The sequence below is a fragment of the Tachypleus tridentatus genome, chromosome 1 (genome assembly GCF_004210375.1).
Source record: "Tachypleus tridentatus isolate NWPU-2018 chromosome 1, ASM421037v1, whole genome shotgun sequence".
Taxonomy (NCBI): domain Eukaryota; kingdom Metazoa; phylum Arthropoda; class Merostomata; order Xiphosura; family Limulidae; genus Tachypleus; species Tachypleus tridentatus.
This window is the reverse complement of record NC_134825.1, coordinates 65544720-65570030: the sequence shown is the minus strand read 5'-3', so window position 1 is coordinate 65570030 and position 25311 is coordinate 65544720. Positions and strand designations below refer to the sequence as shown.

Here is a 25311-nt window from a genome sequence, read left to right as displayed (position 1 = left end):
TGGATCGGATAAGGGCATGATAAATTGTAAGCATGGAGTATCGATCCACTCCCCAAGAGGTGGAAGAGAGAACATGGGGGATGTTCAGTCCTCTTATACCTTTGGCACAAAGTTGCTTGATATGGGAACTAAAGTTTAATGTACAGTCAAATATAAGACCTAAGAACTTTGCCTCATGGATGACAGGAAGTACAGCATCATCAAAACGAAGTTCTGGATCTGGATGAATACCCCTATTGGCAGCAGAAATTAGTTTTAGAGAGAGAAAGGTGAAAACCATTTGCTGTGGTCCACTTCAGTATATGATTGGTTGCAGTTTGTAGCTGCCACTCAATAAACCTCATGTTTGATGATTGACATGAGATGTAAAATTTATCAATGAAAAGACCATTTGCAAATGTAGGGGGTAGCTGTTCACTGATGGCATTAATCTTTATAATGAAAAGTGTGACACTCAGAACACAACCCTGAGGGACTAAGTTCTTGTGGGAAAAAAATAAGAAAGTGTTGAGCCCACACAGACTTGGAGTTGGCTGTTCATTAAAAAAAGCTTTATAAAAAGTGGTAAATTGCCACACAATCCATATGAGTGAAGGTCTCACAAGATGTCATATCTCCATGTTGTATCATAAGCTTCCTCTAAATAAAAAAAAATAGAAACAAGATGTTGTTGCTTTAAAGAGACTTCTCTAACTGACGTTTCAAGGCGAATTAAGTGGAATGTCATCAAGCATTGTCTTCAGAACCCACAATGAGTGAGTGAGAGAAGGTTGTCTGATTCAAGAAACCAAACAAGACGAGCATTAATCATCCTCTCTAAGGTCTTACTGAGACAACTCATCAAAGCAATGGGATAGTAATTCGAAGGAATCTTTGGATCCTTCCCAAGTTTAAGAATAGGGAGTACAATAGCTTGGAACCAAGCATCAAGAAAGACATTCTCCTGCCATATCCAGTTAAAGACAGCCAGGGGAATAGTAAGAGAAGCAGGAGAAAAGTGGTGTTGCATCTTATAATGTATATCATCAGGTCCAACTGATGTATTGCCAGACCGATGAAGCACAAATTTGAGTTCCACCAGTGTAAGAGGGTGATTGTAGTCATAGGGATGATCAGTTGAAAAGGAAAGAGGCAGATGTTCAACTCATGTTTTAATAGCTAAGAAGGAAGGGGATGAGTTTGAAGAACTAGATACATGAGAGAAACATTCACCAAAAGTATTGGCAATGCTCTGAGCATCAGCAACTTCATGGCCATTGAATATTAAGATAGAGAGGGGGATAGAAGTATACCATCCACTCACCTTCTGGATAATGTCACACATGACTTTTGAACTGGTAGTTGAAGAAATAAATGCTGGAGGTATATTTAATCCAAGATTCCTTCTGGCTTTGATGTCTAACTCGCCGAGCCTGTGCATGGGCTTGCTGAAATGCAATGCAGTTTGCAAGTGTGGGATATCTATGAAATTTATCCCAAGCACGTTTCTGAGCTTTTTGTGTTATAGAACAAGCAGAATTCCACCAATGGTGGGGATGCTGTGGGAAAAATGTCAAGGTTTGGGGATGCACTGAGCAGCTGCTTGGACAATACAGCTAGATACTGCTGTTACACAATCATCTATTGATAATTTACATAAGATGACAGGATCAAGTTCTGAGACAGCAGTGAAAGAGGGCCAGTTGGCCTGGTCCAACATCCACTGAGACACACAGGTCAGGTGGAACTGACCATGGCCAATCTCTCTTAATATGATAGGAAAATGATCACTACCCCATGGATTGATGTCAACCTCCTAAGAAAAGCAAGTGAAAAGTGAAGGGGAGCAGATAGAAAGATCTATAGCAGTAAATGACTGACTGAGTGCATGAAAATAAGTGTAAGAGTCAGTATTGAAGAGAGACAGGTTGTGATTCAGGAGCATATGCTCTATAGCACAACCCCTCACATCAATACTTTAACCAGCCCAGAGGGCTGCCCATTATGCCCTTTAAGATCCCCCAAAATTAAAAAGAGGGTTGGCAGTTGCTCAATGAGGGCATCAAGGTCTGAGGGATAATTTTTTCCCAAGGGTAAGGTACAGGGATACTCAAACAGTGATAGTACGACCCAAGGAGATACAGATGGCTACAGCCTCCAAGTGCATATTCAATGACAAGGACCAGGTGGGCAGATATTGGTCAGCCAGCAGTGCCACTCCCCCATGTCCTTTAAACATGACCTGTCATTTTGGTATACGAGTATGGTTGAATTGTGATTCTATTAGCAGGTTTTCAAAATGTTTCCTGTAAAGAAAGACATTTGGGATGATAAAAGTCAATCAAATCCTTGATGTCATTTCACATTTGATTGAAAACCTCGACAGTTCCATTGGAATAGCGTGGCCATTTTTCTTTATTTTGGAGGAGAATATGGCATGGAGACCTTATGCTTTAAACCGCACTTTGTTTTTTTACTAGGTGTGGGTTGATCACTCTCTAATGATCCTGCTCTGGATCAAGTAGGAAGGTTGGAGTTTCTAGACGTACGTTCCAGTGATTGAGGATGTACAGACAAATGGGTTGCTTAATTTTTGGGGTGTCAAGAGAGGAAGACCCTATGGAAACACCTAGGCTTGAACAAGGTGAAGTTGGGTAATGACTGGAAGATGTGGTAGGGACAGAGATAGTGGATACTGATTCGTTAACTTTGTTGATTTTGGAGGGTACTAGATTAAGATGCACTGTTACAGATTCTGTTGGAGGCACAGAAAGGTCTGTTTGGACTCCTATTGTAGTAGTGGAATAGATTACAGCAGCACAAGTCTGAAATGGAATTGGGAATAGTAATTTCTGAGCTTCTGGATAAGTACTATTATAAACTGCCTTGAGACATTATACTTTTCTCTTCCACCCATTTAGGGCAAGAAGTAAAATAGGAAGGATGTGGACCATTACAGTTAATACAATGCAGTTCTAGTTGGCATTCAAAAGCATCATGGTCTTTACTAACACAATGGGCACATGTTAAGGAACCACAGCAAGATGTTTGAGTGATCAAATTGTTGAGAATGAAAACATCTAACGGGGTTAGGAATATAAGGCTGTACCTTACTATTCAGATATTCTGCCTTGATTGTGGTAGGAGGATGTGGTGTTGTAAATGTTAAAATTAGAACATTTGTTGGCTCCATAATTCCATCTCTATGAGCAAAAATTCAGCACACAGCTGTAACACTTTGGATGAAAAAACCTGCAAGGATTTCTGACTCTGGAATGGTCTTTATATCCCTCTCAGCTATAAATTCTTTGAAAGAATTCAAAGTAGAATGAGGAGTAACCTCAATGGGTATATTCCCGATGGCCTTTGACTCCAAGAGGAATTTGGAATGTTGTGACGAAGCTGTTTCCACTAAAATGTCCTCAGACCATAATTTTTTTTACTGATCTATGTGAACCAGCAAGTCCTTCTAAACCATTCTGAATAAAAAATGAAGACATCTACCCAAAGGGTTTTTCAGTTAAAGAATGTATAATTAAAAATTGCAGGACAAATTCAAGTTGTGAGTTTGACCATACAGTCATCAATGTGCAGTTGTTTGCCAGTAGTCAGATTTTTCTCTATACTGTCATGCTTGCTTATTTTTTTAATTTGAGGGGTATCCATAATAAAAAAATAATATTTTGGTGCCCACTGACCCCATCAACCATGAGCCCTATGAGAGGATGCACTAGAGTGCCATATAAGATCACTGCAGCAACACAAGGCTTTTGTGAGCACTATACCCGAACACCAGTATCATACAATGTCCACTACACCTGTTGAGGACATCCTACTCTGGCACTCAGTTGACCCTGACCCAAATGGACTAGCTGATTGATCTTGATGGGGGGCACCCCAGGATTCCCTGTCTACAGGAATTCAAGGCCAAAATGGTGTGTTACAGTTGAACCCCTCAATCACCAGAATCCTCTCCTCCCCTTCATGGATCACCAAGCACAGCAAACATGCAGATGGATGTTTAGATCCCAGAGAAGGTAAACTGAAAGTACAGAACCTTCTCTGGGAGGTCCCCTAACTATGTACAGGAATCCACATTGAGGGGAAACAAGAGTGAAGGCCAAACCTTCTCCCCAGGCAGAAGAAGTCTATGAAAGGAAGGCTCAAACTGGATAGAGGATTACAAAAAGGAATGGGAAATGATGTAGGAAACATCCACAGCATAAATATCAGAACAATAACTGCAAGCAAGAAGTAAGAGAACTTAAGGAAAAAACAGTACATGGAACACACAGCAATGAGTTCAAATGGAGAACTGGACAGGATATAAAGGACAAAACTGAAATCCAATATTGTGAAGAAAGACAAAGGATGGACAAGACAAATGAAACTGATAAGGAGAAAAAATAAAAGTGGAGGAAAAAGCTGTCTAGAAATGGAATAATTGGAAGGTGTTTGTCAGGGCAGACCTATAACTAGAAACAGTTGACACAGTTAAATCCTAAAGAAATGTGCAAAGTAATTTGAAAGATTAGGTACTGAGGGATGAGTGGAAGCCATGACAAATGGGGCCAAGGTCTGCCCTGGGGAAGCACCTTTGATACTGACTATTACTGCAAAATTCACGGTTTGGAGCTATAACAATTATAACCACTGCCTCTGGGACACAGACGAGGTAGAAGGTCAACCTGAACAGGAAAGGAAGGAAGCAACACAAGGGGCAAGTCCCTGAACTAAAGGTAAGAAACTGGACAAAACTCATGCATGAAGATAAAGAATGAGGATATTGCAATCAACTATGTTAGACTGTGGTTGTTGGAGGAGAGACTTGAACAGAAGTAAGGGCAGAGGACGACAGTCAAGTAAGGGCCAAAGCAGAGGAAACCACATTCAAGCAGACCAATACACAACAATGAGAAGGACATGACAAGGAGTGGTCTGAATAAGGAGAAAGACTGGAGAGGATGTTGATCAGAAGGTAGAATATGGATGAAGAACCCTCCAATCTTGACTAAATAAATCTACCCCCAGAGCTAAAGGGTGGGGAATCGGAGGTGAAAAGGAAGGAATTTTGGCATTCCAGTGAGTGACAAACAATTATATGTGACATTCCTAGCTGAGAACACACCCACCAAAATATCTGCAGAAGACTGGATCACTCTATGGAAATAATTTGGTTGGATTAAGATAAATGATTGGCAATCAAATTCATAAAGAAAGGAACATGATATGCCAAGATTGCCATGTAGTGGTTATGGGTAAACAAAGTAATACTCAAAGTAAATGGAAATTTCAACTAAATTAACTTAGATAATAAAATAATTATAGAAGTCTGACTTACCAGATACTGAGCAGAGAAGACATGAAAGACCTAATTTATCATGTAAAGAAACTGGGCCAATCTCCACAAGCTCACACAGACTCACTAGAAATGGGTATACTTACTGGAAATGAAGAAAACAAGCTGAAAAACTTATCACAGATTTCGTGGGAAGAACAATACCAAACAGGAAATTACATGGTGGAAAGTGGTGGAAGGTCCAGTAGAAATTTCCACACCAGTAGTTGCATTCTTCCTCACAAAAAAAAAATTGTAACATGAAAGGAAGAAATCATTTGCCAACCATAAGACACAAGCTCTCCTTAAACTGTACTTCCCAAGCAAACACAATGAATCATGACTCTCGTGTCAAATATTTCTGACTGTCATCATCTGCCATATTAAATCTGAAATTCATGAGCAAATTAGAATTCAGATAACAGAAATATTTCTCAAACAAATAAGTAGAAACAATAGAAATAAAAAATTGTATATGAAACAGATACAAGTTTTTGATCAAGCACAATCAAAATTTTTTAGTAACATGGAAAGTGAGTTAAAAAGACATTCACACTAAAACATCAATCAAGAAAGTAAGGATTGTTCTAGAACAATAGAGGAAGCTAATTGCACTAGTACAGATGGCACAGTATGATTGGTGATGGGTAGTCACATGATCAGCATGTTTTGAAATGATTATATATAAAAGACTGGTGCTCTGTAGGATAAGAGAATGAGGACAACAAGTATGTAATTGTAACAATCCTTAAAGTGCAGTCTACGATCAAGATAGCTTTGGGTTAGCAAGTAAGATCATTGCAAAAATATGACTGGCTTTCATCTGAAATTTTTCAACATAGAGTTATGTGGAGGACATTTGTATTGTTTAACCTTACCTTTCTTCACTTAGCTTAATATTAGGTGTAAATGTAATAAACAAGACTTTACTCCAATATGCAAAACGTGATGTATTACATAACAGAATAAATACAATAAACATTAGGGTACTAGTAATCAAAATAAACAGCATGGATGCCCATCTTCAGGTGGGCATGTAAAAAAACATAGTTCTACTTTAATTTAAATGAGGTAACCCCTCCTTTAAATATTAACACCAACTTTTAAAATAAATCATTTCAATCAAATCTGAAAGCCTCAAAACACTGACTTTCAATTTTATGAACCCCCTTCAAAAACATCTTTGCCTACATGTGAAACTTCAAAGCTATTTTGTCCAATACTGTATGAAAAGTTTTACATTAATGTAAATATAAAAACATACAACAGACCAACTGAAAATTGCTATATAGATATCTTCAAAGCTTCACAATGGTCTACGTAAAAACAGAGCTCATACATATGTTATACATATATTTATAATACCAGCCTTCAAAAATGTCTTTCAGTTTCTTTGTATTTATACTGAAGACAAAAGTCCTTAAAACATTCCCTAAAAATTTCAGTTAATAAATATTTAATTGAGAAATATGATCATAGGTCTGTAAAATCAACTTCATGAAAAGTTTAAACATTTTGTTATAGCTTCAAAATTTTAAATCAGGCATGCCAATGACATTTATGAAAAAAAGAGGAAAAGGTATATAGCCTGGCACCAGAGGCACCACAGCCATGCCTGACTAGGGGGGTCCGGGGGCATTACATTACATGACTGTAAATAACTTTCATTTACAGTTTTTAGCAGATTGATTTATTCTTTTAATTTGCATTCATTTTTTAGAAGATATATCAAAATATCTAAAGTTAACAAATAAAATAAAAAGTAAATAAATGAAATTTAAGACTGTTTATTTGCTATTTATTCATTTTAAGTTTTTTCTAAATCAAAATATATTAGTAATATTAGTTAATAAAGCCAAAATAACTCAGTAAATATTTCAAATACAAATCATTTCATTATTATCCTTTTTGTCATCAATAACATCATCATCATCAACTACTGGTATGCTGCCAATTAAATGTTTTACAGTCATTGCCAATAACTACTTCTCTGCTGCATATATTCCATACAATTTTCAAATCACATAAAATTACTCTTTTGACTAATCATGACTACCTACAGTTCAAATTGTTCATCTATGCAATCTTGTCATTATACTACTGGTACCTTAATGTCAGTGAATTTTCCATTCTTTCACAAATTGACAATACAAACTAAAACAGCATATGAAGGAAAGCTATGACATTGCTTAAAAATTCAACTACTGATATGGTTCAATATTAAACTACTGATATCAGTGATATGCCTCAGAAATTAAATTTTGTACAGTCACTGACATCAACAACTACTGCTCTGCTGCATGTATTCCATTAAAATTTCAAATTACTTAAAATTACTCTACATGACTACCTACAGTAAAACTTGTTCATCTATACAATCTTGTCAGTAAATTACTGTTACCTCAATATCAGTATATTTTTCATTCTTTCACAATACAAACTGAAACAGCAAATCAAGGAAAGCTTTGACATTGCTTCAAAATAAAATTAATGATATGCTTTAAAATAAACCACTGGCACTGTATGCTGCACATAATAATAAAATGTTTTTCAGTCACTGATATCAACTTCTGCTCTGCTGCATAAATTACAGTCAAATTTCAAATCACTTAATTTCCTTTAATCAATCTTGGCTACTTTCCTCTTTTTCGAGACAAGGGTTTCCAGTGCTCTCTTCCGAGCTTTTTTTCTCTCCTTCTCTGAATGGGCAGCTCTCTGTGCCTCTGCGGCTTTCTGGACTTTTTCTTTAGCCAAGGTGGCTGGGCCAGATTTCACAAAACCATAGGCCTCAAGCCTTTCTGCCCTTTTCTTCTGATTCTCCCTCAGCTTTGAGGTATACTTTGAAGCTGCTGATCTAATGTCCTTACACATTCTCTTGTCTACAGGATCAAAATGAACATTTTTCCTTTTAAACATTTCAATCGCTGTTGTTTCTTTGGAGCGTAGAGAATATTTTATCGTCTGGTATGCACACGATACCAGACCACGAGACCTGCTACGAGACTGCCTCCAAGATGGCGGTCAGATTTTTTTTTTTCTGCAATAAACATTGAAAAAATATGATTTCTCCTCAAAAACCACCTACCCAGCCCCCAAATCGCTCATATTTTCTCCTCGAATTTACACGAATCTCGTGGGTGATCGTTGGCCGTTTGAAAACTGCGGAAATCCGCGTTTTAGCGGAAAAATGGCACACGTTAAATACAAATACTATACACTGCTATTGTCACTAAAATTTCAAATACTTACATATGTGTAATTAATATTGACCACAGTGACTTTCGAAGCATATTTTCCTACACTATTAACAAACTAAATTACTCGTGGTTCATAAAATTTGAATCATACAAAAAACTCAAAAAGCAAAATTAACACTGCAGCTAATTCCATCAATTTCTGCAGTTTGCATAGAAAATTAGTGACTTCTTCCAATGTTTTTGTCAGTTTTTTACCCTCAACAAAGGGGCATAACAGATAAAAACATAAAATAATGCAATAATGGGACTCCAAAAATATTGATTGATATAAATAAAAAGACAGTAATTCTGTATCCTAAGTATTGTGCAAGCTTGCAAATTAAATTCACTAAGCACTTAGCTGTCAGGAAATTAGAATCTACTAAAATACAGCTTCTTTATAAGTGACAATGATCAAGTGCATTTGAGTTATCCCTTCAGAGAAGAAAAATTCATACACTAAACATTAGCATTAATAATTCTTTTGTAATGATTGCTGTACACTAAAGTCTACTAAAAGACATCCTTTCACCAAATATACATTTCCTCTTAAAACCTTCAATTTTACATTACAAATGACATCTAGATAATTAATCATTTTGCAATGCTTTTAATAATGTTAAAATAGAGGTATGCACTACTGAAAGCCTCAAAAATTTGAATGGACTTCTCAATATTCAAGAAAATAAGAAACACCAAAGGAAAAATTAGCTTGCACTGCTTAGCAAAAGTGGGAGTAATGAAGAATCAGAAGAAAAAAAATTGAATCAATTATATTTTTCCTATCAATAAATATTGTTCATGGATTATGAAAGAAATCAATTTTTTTTTCTGAAAAATGTGTGCATTTTTTAGCACATTTACTAGATGAGAGTCTCAGAAATAATGCTCTTGTATATTTACTAATTGAAAGGAGAAAGATTTTTTGAGAACAGATTTGTAATATACTGAATTTGATAATTTGAACTGGCAATAAACTTAAACCTAAAGTTTTTCAATGGATAACTGTTCAAGTCAAATCTGTAACAAATATTAGTATTTTAAACAGTTATCACAAGGAGCTGTGGTAAAAGTTAGCACTGAAACTACTCATCCTTACCTAATACCAGTTTCATCTTCCTGATTTAAGATGACCATAAGCAATGCAAGAAGAAATAAAAAAACAAATCAGAAACGCAGGGGGGGGGGAGTATCCACACCAAGAAAATAACAATTTTCAGTTTTTTAATATGTACTTAATTTCACAGAACAATAACCTAGTATAGGCTCTCCAGTAGAATATGGATATCAAGATCATAACTTGAAAAAACAAAAATGGAAATGACCTAGAATGGCTAATGGACCAAATATACTATAAAATGTATTGTTTTGAAATACAATGCAGCTATATCTATAGTTTGTTTGTTTTTCAATTTTGCGCAAAGCTATATGAAGGCTATTTGCACTACCCATCCCTAATTTAGCAGTGTAAGACTAGAGGGAAGGCAGCTAGTCATCACCACCAACTCTTGGGCTATTCTTTTACCAACAAATAGTGGGATTGACTGTAACATTATAATGCTCCAACAGCTGAAAGAGCAAGCAATGTTTAGTGTAACAGGGATTCAAATATGAGATACTCAGATTAAGAGATGAGCACTTTAACCACCTGGACATGCTGGGCCGTATCTATAGTTCATGACTATTTTAAAATACTTATTAAACCCATTTTTTAAAGCTAGAATTTTATTCTGCACATCTACGGTTGCATGAATAATTGCAACAAAACTTTAAATCTAAGAACTAAAATGAGTATGAATTAGACCTATTATAATACTACAAGGAATATTATTGTTGGATAAAAAACAAATGTTCAAGGTTTACTTTTACTTTCAAATTATTTCCTCTTCTTATAAATAATTCAGTGCCGAGTGCTAGCTACAAGATATTTATTCAAAATTTGTCAAATTCTGCCTATGTACTCCAAGTTTATTGGATGTTTTGTTTTCCAACATTCCAAACACAATCACTAATTACATCAATATATTAAATCACTTTGGACTTTAGAAAGGTTTTCAGTTGAAAAACTTTACAATTCTTGCTTATGGAAGAAAACAAAACTATTAATTTATTGGAATCACACATCACACTTTGGTTTTCACATGGATATTTACAAGAATTATCTAATTCATTAATTAGTTTGTATGTATTATTTAATAAAACATTTTTGCAGTGACATATAATCAAAAGAACTAAATACTTGATTGTAATCAGAACTGAATGATTAACTGAGCCTCAATTACACTGAATAATGTAACAAATTATCAAATAATTAAAATTAGGGTTACTGAATGCTCCAAGCTTCCAAGTAATTGAAATGTTGCCATTTTATGACTTCTCCCTAATTACTGTCTTGATTAATTCATGTTTTCTCAAATTTGGGTCAGCATAATCTAGTCATTATGTGGGTGCTACACCTCATAATTTTGGGATGTCGGGTTTTATTTCTGCTTGTCCCTCAATCCTTATTTATTTTTGAGATATGGCAAAACTACTACAGATATTTGCTACTATCCCTTATAATAAACTTCTGATTAGAGGTGAGACAATCAATCAGCAGTATGCATATCAACTTGAGCTGCAAAAATGACAAGTAGTGTAAATTTACTGCTTTTATTTTTTACATTGTTACATTCCTAAACTAATTATATTTTTTAATATTGAATAAGGTGTAAAGTTATTGTTTGTACATTGTAACTTATAACTTTTATAACCGTTTCTACATTGTACATGTGTTATGCATCACATATTTTATTTTCCTGAAGTTGTGTTCCAGAGAATTATAACAGGCACTATTATACATCAAACCCACAACTCTGTTCATAGCAAATGCTAATGAAATAGCATATTTTACCCATCAAGTCCCAAGTTACACATTTAAATGTAAAAAAAAAAAAAAAAATTCAATTCACCATAAAATAATATAGCATTAAAATTTGCCAAGACCAATCATTTTAAGGTAACAAATCAAATGCACTACACAAAATTTATTCTGTATTATATAATCAATTTATAAGTAGACTAATTAAAACTGTCATAATAAGACCTAATTTAAAAAAAAATCTTTGTAATAACTAGATTGAGCCTAGAAAAAACAACCCAGATCCTAAATGTTTTATACATTCTCTTCTAAACATGCCCAGAAAAATAAGCTAAGTTTATCAATTAAAACATTTTCAATCTTGTTTATGTGAGCATTCTTTGTAATGAATCTGTCTGCAGACCATAACTTTGATTTGAGCTAACTTGGAATTATGCCAGACATGAAGTCAGCATCATGAGGGTAATAAATTAATATTAAGAGAATTAAAATCAAGGTATAATGGATCTACCTTTAGAGTTTTGCCATTACAGTCAAGAGAATAGGCAAGTCCAACAGCCAGATTTTATGATTGATATATGTATGGTTAGTTTAAGCCATACTGCAGAGACTTGCAACAATATATAATCCATAATAGTAAATTCTGGTTTGTTCTTTTAGATTATTAACCCTATAGGGTAATTTCACCTTATACAAAACAACTGTTTATATCAATATAGTAATTTAAGGTTATATAAAGCACATTTCAATGGAATCTGTAATGTATGTATAGTAACAACAACAGAACTGCAGTCTCTGTGATGACCTGAATGAGAATTGCAATGTCCAATACCTAAGAAGCTGTCATGTTAAGTGACATTTTTCAATACTTAGCTACAAGGTAGGTACCTAGAAATTTTAAATTGCTGGCAAATCTGGTAACTCTTATTAGAACTGAACATTAAGTGCAATAAGTGGTGTAAAGTAAATAAAAAAAGAATTCATATACGTATGAATAAAAAACAAAAGAGTATCAGTATTGTTGATCAGATTTAGAGTATTCTTAAATGTGTTTTGAAATTAACTTTCATCTAAACAATGTAAGACATTCCAAAATTAACTGATATGAGATAGGTCTCTGACCAAAACTACGTTTCCTAAAATCTTTTGTGAAATGTTTTCATGCAAAAATAAAATTTAATTTTGTATAGAAAGTTTGAAAATGTCATGAAATACTTTTATTTCCATCAATATATACACACTGTATACATATGCATTTTATTCATGAACAATTAGGATTAAAAAAGTAAATTAATCCCAAATTATTGTACCTGAAGATGTCATAATAAACAAAGGGTACTTTTAAACTTACTTTAAAAAAAGGCTGGAAATAGGAAAATTAGATTAATGTGAACACAATTGATTATTGAGCCTGGCAATTCATTAATTAGCACTAACTACCAAGCTTTAATTGTGATTAGTTTTAATACAGTAGGTTACTATTCAAATTATCTCCACTCGCAGTTGTACTTTTGAACCAATTTGCAATGATAACAGTGATATTTAGAATATATATACAATTAGTTAATTTTCTGTAACATGATGTTTCTTTTTCTCTCTCTCTCTCTCTCTCTCACACACACACAAACTTTTCTCCTCTTCTTTAGTTTAGAAGTACCAAATCCTCATGTTGTGTAGAAGTTGTATTTTTGAAAAATATGCATATCATTAAAATGTATCTGGTCTTTTGCTAAACAGTGACAACACCTGCAGATGTCTAATCCAAAACACAAGTAACAATGAAATTAAAACATTTAGCTGAAACAAATTATTTAGGAAAGCAACTTTGTCAGAGGAATATATGTAATGAAATCAACATTTACTTAAATTACAATGACAATCACCTGTTTCATTATTTTAATGACAACTGAAATGTAAATTTGAGTATTTATTGGAGTTTAATCAGTAAAAAAGTGTGGTTCAGTAACAAAGTAATACTGATGAAATTTTCTAATCACAATTAAATAATTTATAGATAGAAACAAGTTTCAAGAATATTTATATTCTTTATGAACTAAACTAAGCATTAGATGGCATATTAAGAGTTTACCTAAGCAATTGTTTCAAATAAAAATGATCAACAATAACAAAATAATAATAAGAAACAAGCTCTCATTGTCCAAAATTATACCTTTACCTACCAAAACAGAGAGAATCTCTGGAACCATCCATACTTTGAACCAAAAGCTCTGTGAGCTGATCAACTTCACTCTCCTGACCTGCTGAACCTCTTCCAAGAGATTGTGTACCAGTAACAGAACCAGGCTTGTTCCTACCCAGAGCTGGATAGTAAGAAGAATACAGTGATGAACCTCCACTTCCCATGCTGTAGGTAGATCGTGAAGACATTTGACTTGGTGGCCGAGGAGTTATGGGTTCATAAATAGAATCTGAATCATAGTTACTCTGCAAGTTTTAATCAGAGTTAACAAATTTTAGCTAGATAAAGATATTAAAAAATACAAATCAACTGAAATGCTCATACATCACTTATCATGAATAAAAATGAAACACAGAGATAAAATTTACTGAATTATTTGAATCAATTAATTTGTTTTTATTTTATAAGGCTGTTGGTATTAGATAGGAACAAGTATGTTTTATAGGTTTCTTACACTGCTCATCTTATCTTATACCAAAATTTCTTTTCACACTTGCTAATAAACAGAAAGAAATAACACTTGTAATTTTCTATCTATAATCCAGTTATTTTCAATCCAATATTTTGTTAATAGCAGAGTAAAACAAAGTAAAATACACACCTTTACTGTTACAAACACTCAACACATTAAAAATAAAGTATTAAAAGTAGAAGATTAAAAATATATTTTTATGATTTCATTTGTAGACAAAATTTTGTGAATAATAAAAATCTTGAGTTCAATAGTCTAGTGACTTTCTTTGTATTAAAATATTTTACAAATTGTATTGCGCATACTAAAAATAAAATAAGCTATTAATTGACTTATCTCATTAAAATTTGATTGCTACTCAACATACAGTAATGATTCTAGGTGGATAAAAAACAATACCATAGAAAATGTGAAACTGGTCATTTTAAACTAAAAGGCACACCTGATCTCAGTCAACAACAGCCCCCATCTTAAGCATATATGATAAATAGCTGAACAAAGCTGTCTCATTTAATAGTTTCATTTTCAATTTACTTAGTGAATATTATTATATTACAAGTTACAACTTTTACAAGGATTTTTGTAGAACAAGTATGGCATTTTGATCACTGGTGCAATCATTCTCAATCACTTAATAATGATTGTGCTAGTGACCAAAACATTGTACCTGTTCTAAAACAATCTTCCTTGTTGTAAAAACTAACTTGTAATAAATAGAAAGAAAGAAAGAAAAAGCTGTCCAATATTCAATACAGTTATATACTGTTTGATGGACCACTTCATTTTTCACTATGGAGATACCTAAAATCAATTGTGTGTTTTTTTTTTGCAAATCCACCCTTGGTGGATACAGCAGATGACCCAGTGATGACCCAGCAGATGACCCTAATTTTATCATTGTAAATCCATAGAGTTACAGCTGTACCAGTGGAAGACTAGAGAGTGTTGAGTATCATGAAGTATTACTACATTTCTGGACTTGACAGGTGCCATCTAAAACTATGTTGCCATGTTTAATTTTGGACAGCTTTGTTCAGCAGTTTATAACAGTTTCATCAATTGTGACCACTTTGCATAGATATCACACCTGAAGTGACCATAAATTCATGCTTCCTGTGATCTCACTAGCATGCACACCACAAATTATCACTCTAAGACAATTAGCATTTATTTCAATGATATTCAAATATGCTACAAGCTTTATAAAAACTTGATACTTTGAATAAAATGCATAGATAGTTCAGAAGTGCTTTCCAGTGAGAAAAATAGTAAAAGTTAACTACTATTTAATAGGAATTACAAGGCTTATTTGCACTAACAGTATACAAAGCTGTTTTCTAGTTACTGGATAATGTAAGATATCATAGTTTCTACATTTAAATTATTCTATTTACACTCAACTAAATCATTAATCTTTGGGTCATATTTTTTCCACTATTACTTGCACAGAATTTTGCTATAAAATATTCTTATGCTTTATATTTTAGGCCATTCCATAATTATAGATATCAACAAGCATAGTACTACTGTGATATGAGCCAACAATAAAACATTATGTAAAAGATTGTTCACAGCTTTTGCCCTTTTTATAAGCACACAAAATATATACTGGAGGTAAAAGTTCACGTATGCTTTTAAAAAACTGTTGAAAGAGAGAGTTCATGCTTGTGAATATAGCTAAGGATTAACTCTATTATTTATGAGCATCAAATAAATTCCTTAGTATCACAAAAAATTATCAAGTAATAGAATGTTTGCCACTGGAGTTTCTCTTTATTACTTTTTTGAATAATTCATATCTGTTAAACTTTGGGCTGGTATAGCACAGCAACTGAGGGGTTGCCTCATGATTATAGGGTATGAGGAACAACTCCCATTGCAATCAAATATGCTTGCTCTTTCAGTGATAGGGATATTATACGCATTATTTGTTACCGAGATGTGGCAAAGCAATGAAAGCTATCTACTACCATCTCTAACTTTAAACTACCATTTGGCAATTGGCCAAAAGCAATGATTACCAGTTCTTGGACTACTTTAGCATAGTTGTAGACTTGAGTCATACAACTTGGAAAAAAAATTGCATAATTTAATTGACTTGATAACAATCCAAGTAAAAAAAAAAATACATCTTGAATTTTCTTGCAACAAACCTTGCCACACAGATGTTGCACAGATAGGTTATGTGGTGTACATAAGCTCCAAAGTGAAGTATCCAGAATAACAACAAATTAACGTCTATGTACATGCCTCACTTTCAGGGTCAAGAACAGTAAAGACAAAATGGTTCTCACCCAGAACTCAGCTACTTGCAGTACGTGTGCTATCACATACCAGTTGTGAACAAGACGTTAAATTTGACTTCTTGTAGGGATAAATAAATTAGAGTAGAAGGGATGAGAAAAGAAAAAAACTATCACATTCTTGTACTAGAGTAAATTCAGGATATTTTTTAATATTGCCATATAAAATCAAGAACTTAAAACTTGTATATTAAAATATGGATTATTGGCTATGAGTTTATGCTATACTAATTAGTATAAAATGAACAAAGTTTAAATTTTCAATGCAAATTTTATGATGATGAACCCGCTCATAAAATAAAATCAAAGTTTGTCGACAGCTTAACAACACAATAAAAAAACTATTATAAAAAAATAATGTTTTGACACAATTATGCAATCTATAGGTACAAATAATTTACACAGCCATGTGAATGTATATATACAAGATGGAACAAAGAGGTTACATGACAGGAGTTTCCTACACAGCCTAGTATAGGTATCTTGGTACCCTGAGGTATTAAGTTTGAGCTGTTTTGTTCAGTTATAACTTTCTTTACTCTGCTTTCATTGATGTTAGGTTCTTTGTTTAAAATTCCAGTGTTTTGTATAGATATCTTGCAGTTGTATTTTAATTGCAATGGTGTTAAATGTAAGAGATTTTATTATATGTTAAGTGAATATGGTTTCCAGTTTTCTTCTGGTTTCTTCAATGCAGAAGTTTACAGTTTTTGAATGTTATTTTATAATGTTGATATTGTGTGATTATGTAACTTTTATTTAAAAATGATTTTAGTTCAGAGTCAAGTTTTGGGTAAATTTAAAGTCAACAGGAATTTTATGTTTAATGGCAGGATTTCTCGAGTGTTGATTATTTCTGATGTTAGGGATAAATGGTAAGCTGCAATACAATATTGTGTTGTTGTTTGGTGTATCAGAGTGTCTTGCTTGTAAGTTGAGTTTTGAAATTTTACTACAATTGTTAGCAAAATTTACATAGATGAAGAAAATTATGTATAGTCAACAAGAACAGCCTTTCCAGGCAGAGAGTGCAGACTGTTCCTGCATTTGGGTTCTCCCATAAAAGTACCATAATGCACTCACATCATGGACTGAGCTGTTTCATAATGTTTGTAACACAGCCTTTTCTCACTGTCCACAATCTGTGTATACTAGTGAAGGGTGTGATAGGCACTGGCATTCTCAAACCTAAAACTCTGTTCATAGAGCAAATGCTCATGAAGCAGTGTAATTCATTAATTTAGTCATGTAATGCTTTAAATCATGTGGTAAATTACAAATGTAAATCTACTACTCAGTTTTTAATGAACAATAACAATCAGTAAATTAATAATGGTATCAAATTTTCAAATATCAATCAATTTAAGGTAAAACAAAAACAAATTTGATTTTGCATTGTACTGTATATCATATATAATACTATAAAAACCTTCCTCTGTAGTCAATTATCTATACATAAGCTGCATTTACAATGTAGCAATCATAATGCATTAACTTGACCAATCCCGATTTAAAAATTTTTACATCTTTCCTTCCACAAGTGTTCAGAGAATGTAGCTGTATTTGTACTAATCAGCAATATTTTTTACCCCTGTTATTCTACAAGCAACTTTCATACTGTACCCAACCACAGAATATAAATTTGATCAGAACCTGAAGTATGTCTTTAAAAAAATCAATATCAAAGCAACTCTAATGAGTTTATATTAATATAAAGTAAAAAAAAAAAAGTTGTGTTTTTATTCTATCATTATTATGGTAATTTTCCCTGATAAACTTTAGTGGATAAATTATTGTACATTGCTTTCTTGTATTTGCATATTAATTTGCATTTCTGTTTTCCTAAGATACAGAATTTGAAACTTCTTATAGCAGTACTTGTTTAAAGTTTATTGAATGTCACTATAAAGTGTCCTTTTTGAGTTGCAATTTCTGAAAGGATCAACATCTAACAACACTACCAACTGTTTAACAAATTGAAACGTGCAATAATCTACATATTAATATACGAGTAATAGTATAGAACTCATTGTCTGACAGTGTCTTTCACTTGGTACCATTGCTAAGTAACAAGCTTCCTCATTCAGAGATAATAGCTTAGCATATGGGCCTCTTGTACCCATGCTTTCTGATATTATAGCCAGAATGCATTTGTTCATTTCAAAATTCTTGCAGACAGACAAATATTGTGTCTGCAAGGAAGCATAATTACTGATATGTTCTGTGGAAAGGTTCAACTGTTTTATTTGTGAAACAAGCTTTGAAAATGCACACAGATGGCACAATACCCAGAATTAATTCAATTTTTGGAAAGTTTGAAAAACTGGGGTTTTCTTAAGGATATTAATATATTAACTATAAAGAATCATATACAATAACACCATTACAACTTGTAAAGTTTAGAAGTTCAACAATGTTTACACATTACTTGTAACAAAAAAATGAACATGGGTAGTTATGGTAATAAACCCTGTATCAGGTGTTAGTAAATTACAAACATCTTTTATTGTTCAAAAGAAAATTTTTTTGAAACATGTTCAAGAATACATGATCCAACCAAGAATTTTGATATTCATTAAGCAGATTTTGCTACATGGAGTACTTATTTCATACATTTTTCAAATGTAAAACTACACAAGTGATTAACATAGCCAAAATTATTCCTTTGCAATATTTTGCTTAGGTCAATACAGGTTACAATCTTTACATATAAGACTGTATTAATGTTATTAATTACTATTTTTTTCATTAACAAAAACTGGTTTTATTAGTCTTGTGGAAATTTGTACTGAAAAACCCAAAGAATGCTACTAAATACATTTTCAACTTGTTATAGGTTTTGGTACTGCATTGTATATGCAATACACTTTCATGAATTAGGATTAAAAACAATTTCTATCCTAAATCATTACACCTGAAGATATTTATCATGTTAAATGAAGGGGAGTTTCAAAATGTCTTAAAAAATCACAAACATAAAAATAGAGTTTTAGTCTCAAGTCAAAATAATCAATTACATAAACATAACCAACTCCACAATTTTAATCACTCAACAAATTCCAATAACCATCCAGTTTTATTAGTGAAAATGGCAAAAATTGTGAGCCACTGTTTTACCTGATATAACAATAAAAACATTTCAGCTAATTATACAGATAATAACCTAATGTTTTGTGAAATATATTCAACACCACATGAAAAACAAAAACTATCATATGTCACATTGAACCATCTATTAATTTGGTATTTGAGGTATTTTCATAAAACTGTGAAAGATATGTTAAAATATTGTTTTGTATCTTTTTAACTTTGTGAAAATCTATTTGAAAAATATACTTTGTTTAGATAACCTAACAACCAACAACATAATTTTGAAGTACTTTATGTATAATTCAGGAACTAGCTGTGGTAAATTTAGTATTACAATACAATTCTTTTAGTTTTGTATTACTCAATTTTCAATAGGCATTCTGTGACTTACCGCTGATGACTGGGGTCGGCATGCTGAATATATTGACTGAGAACCATAGTTTGACATTGAAGGTGACTGAGGAGGAGAACCACCAGGATATGAAGTGATGGCTTTGCTTGCAGGACAAAATGTTTGGTCCTTTGTTCCTTTATTAGTTACATTTACATTGATATATTCTGGTTCTACAAATTAGATAGACAATTCCTAATCACCATGACATCTCATGCAAAAGCACTTATACCTTTTAGTTATAACTCATTTTGTGGTACAGAAAGTAAAAATTAACATTAAAAACATGGTTTCAATTATCTAGAAACTTATGTCACAACATTCCAAACAACTTAATTTCTACATATATACTAAAACTAATAAAATGTTCAAAATGTTTTACTTTACTAAGTACAAAGATTGTGCATGTTATAATAAAATGATTTTGGAGACTTGCCACATCATAACAATCAATGTCACCAGATTCATTCACACACTATCTGATGATTGTGAATCTTTTAAAATAGCTCTGAAGCATATAGTTTGTATTGCAAAAGACTCATTTATGTTCAAAACACACCACTCATCCTTACAGCTTTCCATAACCTATCTAGTGTACAAAGCCATTAGTTTCCCAGTATCTGTTTTAAGTCCATTTGCAGAAAAATACATAGGCAACTTAACGAGTATGTCTATGAATGAAATAACACAAATAGCATTTCAATAACCAGCAGCATGAGGTTTTTATGGTTGACTTGACATCATGAAGCCAACTTGTGTTCACATGAAAACTTGTACTACTTTCCCAAACCAATCCTTGTTGGTTATGCTATACACAATGTGCCAGATACATGTGGTTGGCTTTTGTCAATAACCTTTTGTATTTGTGAATTCTCACCTGTTTAAAGACACTAATTTGTTTTCCACAGTTGGGGTATGACTTTTCACAGGTTTTTTTATGGTTAGTCCTGTACCTTGCATTGATCCATATTCCTTTGCTTTCCAATGCCATTAAGTATGAGCAGTATTTCTGTTGAAAATTCTAAATACCTGATCTAAACACATCTTTATGATACGAGTGTATGATTATTTAGCACCAAAAAGAGTGGTTGCATACCTTTCCCATGGGAATTTATTTATGATGACATCCTACTACCTATGAAACACCAAACAATGTTTATATATAGTTATGTTACATGCCATCCTATCAAAGTATGTTGTGGTTGTTAAGGCTTGCCAATTTTCAAGAATAAAGTATCTCTTTGATGGGTAGAAAATACTTTATAAAGTACAGTGGATCTTATGCTAACATTCTCAGAAAGCATGTAATATAAGTGGTTTTAATTTGCATTACTGAAATTACATGTAACTTAATTCATTAAATACTAAGCTGTAAAATATATATATATATTTCAGCAGTATTTTATGTAACAAAAAGTATCTAATATATTTAACAAAATTAATTCAGTTTATAAGAATATTTAACAAGTTCACAGAATATTCATTCCATACAGGCTTTAATAATTAACTTAGTTTTTTTAAAGCTTTAATTGTTAAGAAATGTACATGGATACTACTTTGAAAACCCTGTCTTGTAAATAAAAAGCATAATTTTGTGTTCTGACCATTCACTGATGCTCCATTATAAGGCTGGTTAGACTTGTCTCCATCCACTTTGGTGTAACTTAGTGTCGATGATGAAATGTTTGGCATATTTGAGTACAGTGGTGCCACTGTAGGAAGGGGAGGTGGTCTTCCAAATTCTATTTCCTTTAAACCTGACTGATTATTTGATTTTTCTTGAATATTCACATACACATTTTCTGGAAGCTTTTTCACTGGCTTGGGTGGAACTGCAGGTGCAATTTTCTTCTCCTCAGATTGCAGATATTTACCTTGATTGCAAGAAGTCAAATTAAGCTGAGACAGTTCATCCTCCAGTGAATACAGAGGATCAGCCATCATTAACAATAACCTTAAAAATGGAAGAGAAAGTAGATCAGTGAAAATGTTTTCATTTACTAGTAAAACTTGTGTTTTGGGATCACTGATCTGGTATATGTTGTACCATATCTGTTCTGCAATATATCACTAGAATAAATAAATTAGAAATGGTAAATTGTAATTATTTCATTTTGGTAATCATCATTTATACAATGTCCACATATTTAGTTACAAATTTTTAAAATAAATACTTGTGCACAAGTAACAAATAATTAACTTGACATGTTAAAGTTAATGTACATAGTACATTGAGTTTCACAATTATTGCATGAGTAAATATGCATGTATAATTTTTTTGAACACTTGTTACCACTGCAATCCATGGTCACATTGTTCTTACTAATAACATAAAATTAAATCAACAGCTATAAACAGTTTCATTTTAAGACTGAGGGAACTGGAAGTTATACAGGTTAGTTAGTACTATTGTAATATTAAAAATAAAAATTTGAAAACTCTAGAACAATGACAGTGATTACCTCATCAACTCTCAATATTTGACTGTAAAGGTTGTGCAAACAATACAATTATAGATGTATTTAACATCTAAACATGTATTGTTATAATAAAATATTAGTGATTAATAAATAAAGAGCTACAGCTAACCAAAAACTGTTAGTGAGAATAATAATGTAGTTTAAATTTCCACTGAATAACCTCAAAACATATACTTCTTTGTCACAGATTTAAAACAGTTTCTTGCATAATATCCAGCTTTTATATTATCTTCAAATTATTAATAAAGGTTAAGACACTTCTTTACCAAGTTTAAAATAGCTAAATAGATATTACATCTTGAAATGTAATAGAAAAAATAAACAAAATATTTGAAGTATCGTAATCCTGGCATAAATCAAGTTACACATGAGCCACTATCAAAATAATTGTAACTTTGATTTTTCTAACAGTATTAAGTGCCTCTAATTAAAAGTAGTTTTAATTTACAACATTTCAAATTAAATTAACAAAACATCTGAGTGATTACACACTTAATAAATTTTATAGAAATTAAAAAGAGTTACAATAATAAAAATCAATACTCATGCAGGCTTTGGCTTCAAATGCAATATCTGACAGCTACAAACTATTAAATGTAATATATTTAATAAAAATATAACCAACCCAGCAACAACCATGCTTATGGTTATCATCCTGTTATACACAACAGGATGTATAAATTACATTTAAGTTGAATTTACATATAAAACATAATTAACCTTTTTAAGTAAAACAGACTTAAGGTACAAACACTAACATTCAAATAACACCAATATTAGTCTAGTAATATCAATAAAAACAACCATTTGCTGCATAAAGGTTTCCTTTCTCACCAATCCTTGGGGAAAAGAAAAATTTAAAACCTTTTCAAAACAATTTCCATAAATAGACAGCTGCTGATTATATGATTAAGTAGCAACAGCATTTCAACACACTACAACGAATCTATGTCCTCTGACTGCTTCAGTATTATGTATAAAACAGGGAAATAATAAGATAATGGTCTTAATACTGACCCCCTAAGGCAAGAGAACAATTTAAATGGGCTTCATTAATAACAACTTTTTGCCTTCTCTCATACAACTATCATAAATTAAGCCTTTTTCCCACCCCTACCAATGCACGTTTTTTAATCATTTGGGCAAAATTTTATCAAAACACCTTATTAGTATAAGTATGCCTTTACATCTAGGAAATGCACAAAAGATAATTAACAAATTAGTAAGGCTTTAAATTTAAAGTTTAATGAATCCATGCTGATTTGCTATTTTCAATTTCCCATTCAGGGGGTATCTTCATTAACATGTGTATGTATAATTAAAATCAAGTACAAAAGCTTTAGCATCAACTAACAAACTTACAAGGAAATTTTGTATTTTTTTATATTTAGAAGGAAATAATTAATTACCCCTCCCCCCACCATAACAAATATTCATATTATTCATTTCTGATTTCAATGTACTTATAAATCCTTAATGATTAATGTAAATGCAAGAAATTGTGTATGATTTACTTGCTCTTCTTGAATTACAATATTATCCTTAATAGAAAAATATACCTCAGTAATATAAGTGCTTTATAACTTTGAGTTAATTTAACTAGAAAATTCATGCCTATTGTCATTTACCTTTAGATAAATCATCCACACTGACAATGGACATTAAAATAGAGCATAAAAATACTGATATTGAACTAAAACATTTTACATTTGTGTCTAACCTTAAAGTATTTAAAAAGATAATCAGTTGTTTCCTTCCATCCCAATGTAGTTTAACACAAATATTACTCTTGTAAGCCTTTTTAAGTGTATAAAACCTTATAAAACAGGTTTTTAAATGTTTATTTTCAAAGATTTGTCTCTTAAAATATAATTTAAAATAAATACATATGAAATGGTTTTCCTTTTAAAAAAATACACTACAGTTATGGTAGATGTATTAATTCTGTGCCAATGGACTGAGACTCAGCATTTAAAAATTGAAGTTTAAGAAATCCTCATAAAATTAAAATTCATTTGGCAATATAAAGTATCAAATTAAAAACTTAATTTATTCAATGCGAAATGGATTTGGGATTAAATTACTTGAGCAAGAGCATTTTTATTTTCCACGAAAACATAATTAAAACGATATTTTACAATCTCAAGCAGTCAAGGTCACCATGGTCGGTTTTCAAAACTTCATGCCCATTCAACGTAATAATCGATTTAATAAATTTTAATATCGTGCGTGCTTATTTTGCTAATCAATAACACTAATTTAATAATGGTAATTTCATTTTAAGATTTAATTTCGTTTCAGTTAATTTTGCCCATTTATATTATTTATGTATTAACTAACAATAACAGTAACACTAGTAATAGTTATACTAAATGAGTCTAACTCAATGAAATTTACTGTAGTAAAACTTTTACTAAAAACTAAAAAAGTCAAAATGTGATATTCTAATTCAATAAAATTGAAAGAAAACTATTTTCTATATTCTAGACTTAAAAACCAATAAATCATACATCTTAATAAGAAAACGAGAAAAGAATTTGGTACAAAAGGTGAATTTTATTGGGATATTATAGACTGTATGATAATAACATACATACTCCCAAACTATACCTCCTCAACTCTGTCTCCCGACTACAATAGAGTTGTCTCAATTGACAATAAACCCCTTTACTTAACTAAAACACAGTCCTATGACATTAGCGCTACCTATTAAACAAAATAACATTTAAAATTTTTTTCTTTAACAAATTTTAAAACATACGCATTTCTGGGGCAAACGATTACAAATAGAATATGTAATAAATTTTGTTTGATTAATATCACGTCACAATCATAACAAGCTAGCTACGTAGATAAAAGCTACAAATCAAACCGGTAGTGAGTATTTCTAATTAAATATACTTTCTTGTGTTCATCAGATTTGTAAATCTAGAAATCTGGCCAGCATAGCTTGGATATTATT

General features: G+C 32.0%; 1 protein-coding gene across 4 annotated transcripts in view; it reads right to left on the bottom strand.

The window, feature by feature from the left end:
* LOC143250738 (thyroid receptor-interacting protein 6-like) overlaps nucleotides 1–25088 on the bottom strand; it is a 59018-nt gene extending 33930 nt beyond the window's left edge. For 2 of the 4 annotated variants that reach the window (XR_013028351.1, XM_076501684.1), the window contains exons 1-4: nucleotides 24943–24985; nucleotides 21474–21823; nucleotides 19870–20042; nucleotides 13594–13858 (exon numbers count right to left, since the gene is read on the bottom strand). Coding sequence is in view for 3 of the 4 variants with exons in the window: in XM_076501684.1 (XP_076357799.1) it covers nucleotides 13594–13858; nucleotides 19870–20042; nucleotides 21474–21823; nucleotides 24943–24944 (790 nt within the window). In the remaining variant the exon portion in view is untranslated. Of the gene's footprint in view, nucleotides 1–13593; nucleotides 13859–19869; nucleotides 20043–21473; nucleotides 21824–24942 lie in introns of all 4 variants that reach the window. The other 2 variants (XM_076501704.1, XM_076501694.1) reach the window with 2 other exon arrangements.
* Nucleotides 25089–25311: the final 223 nt, after the last annotated feature.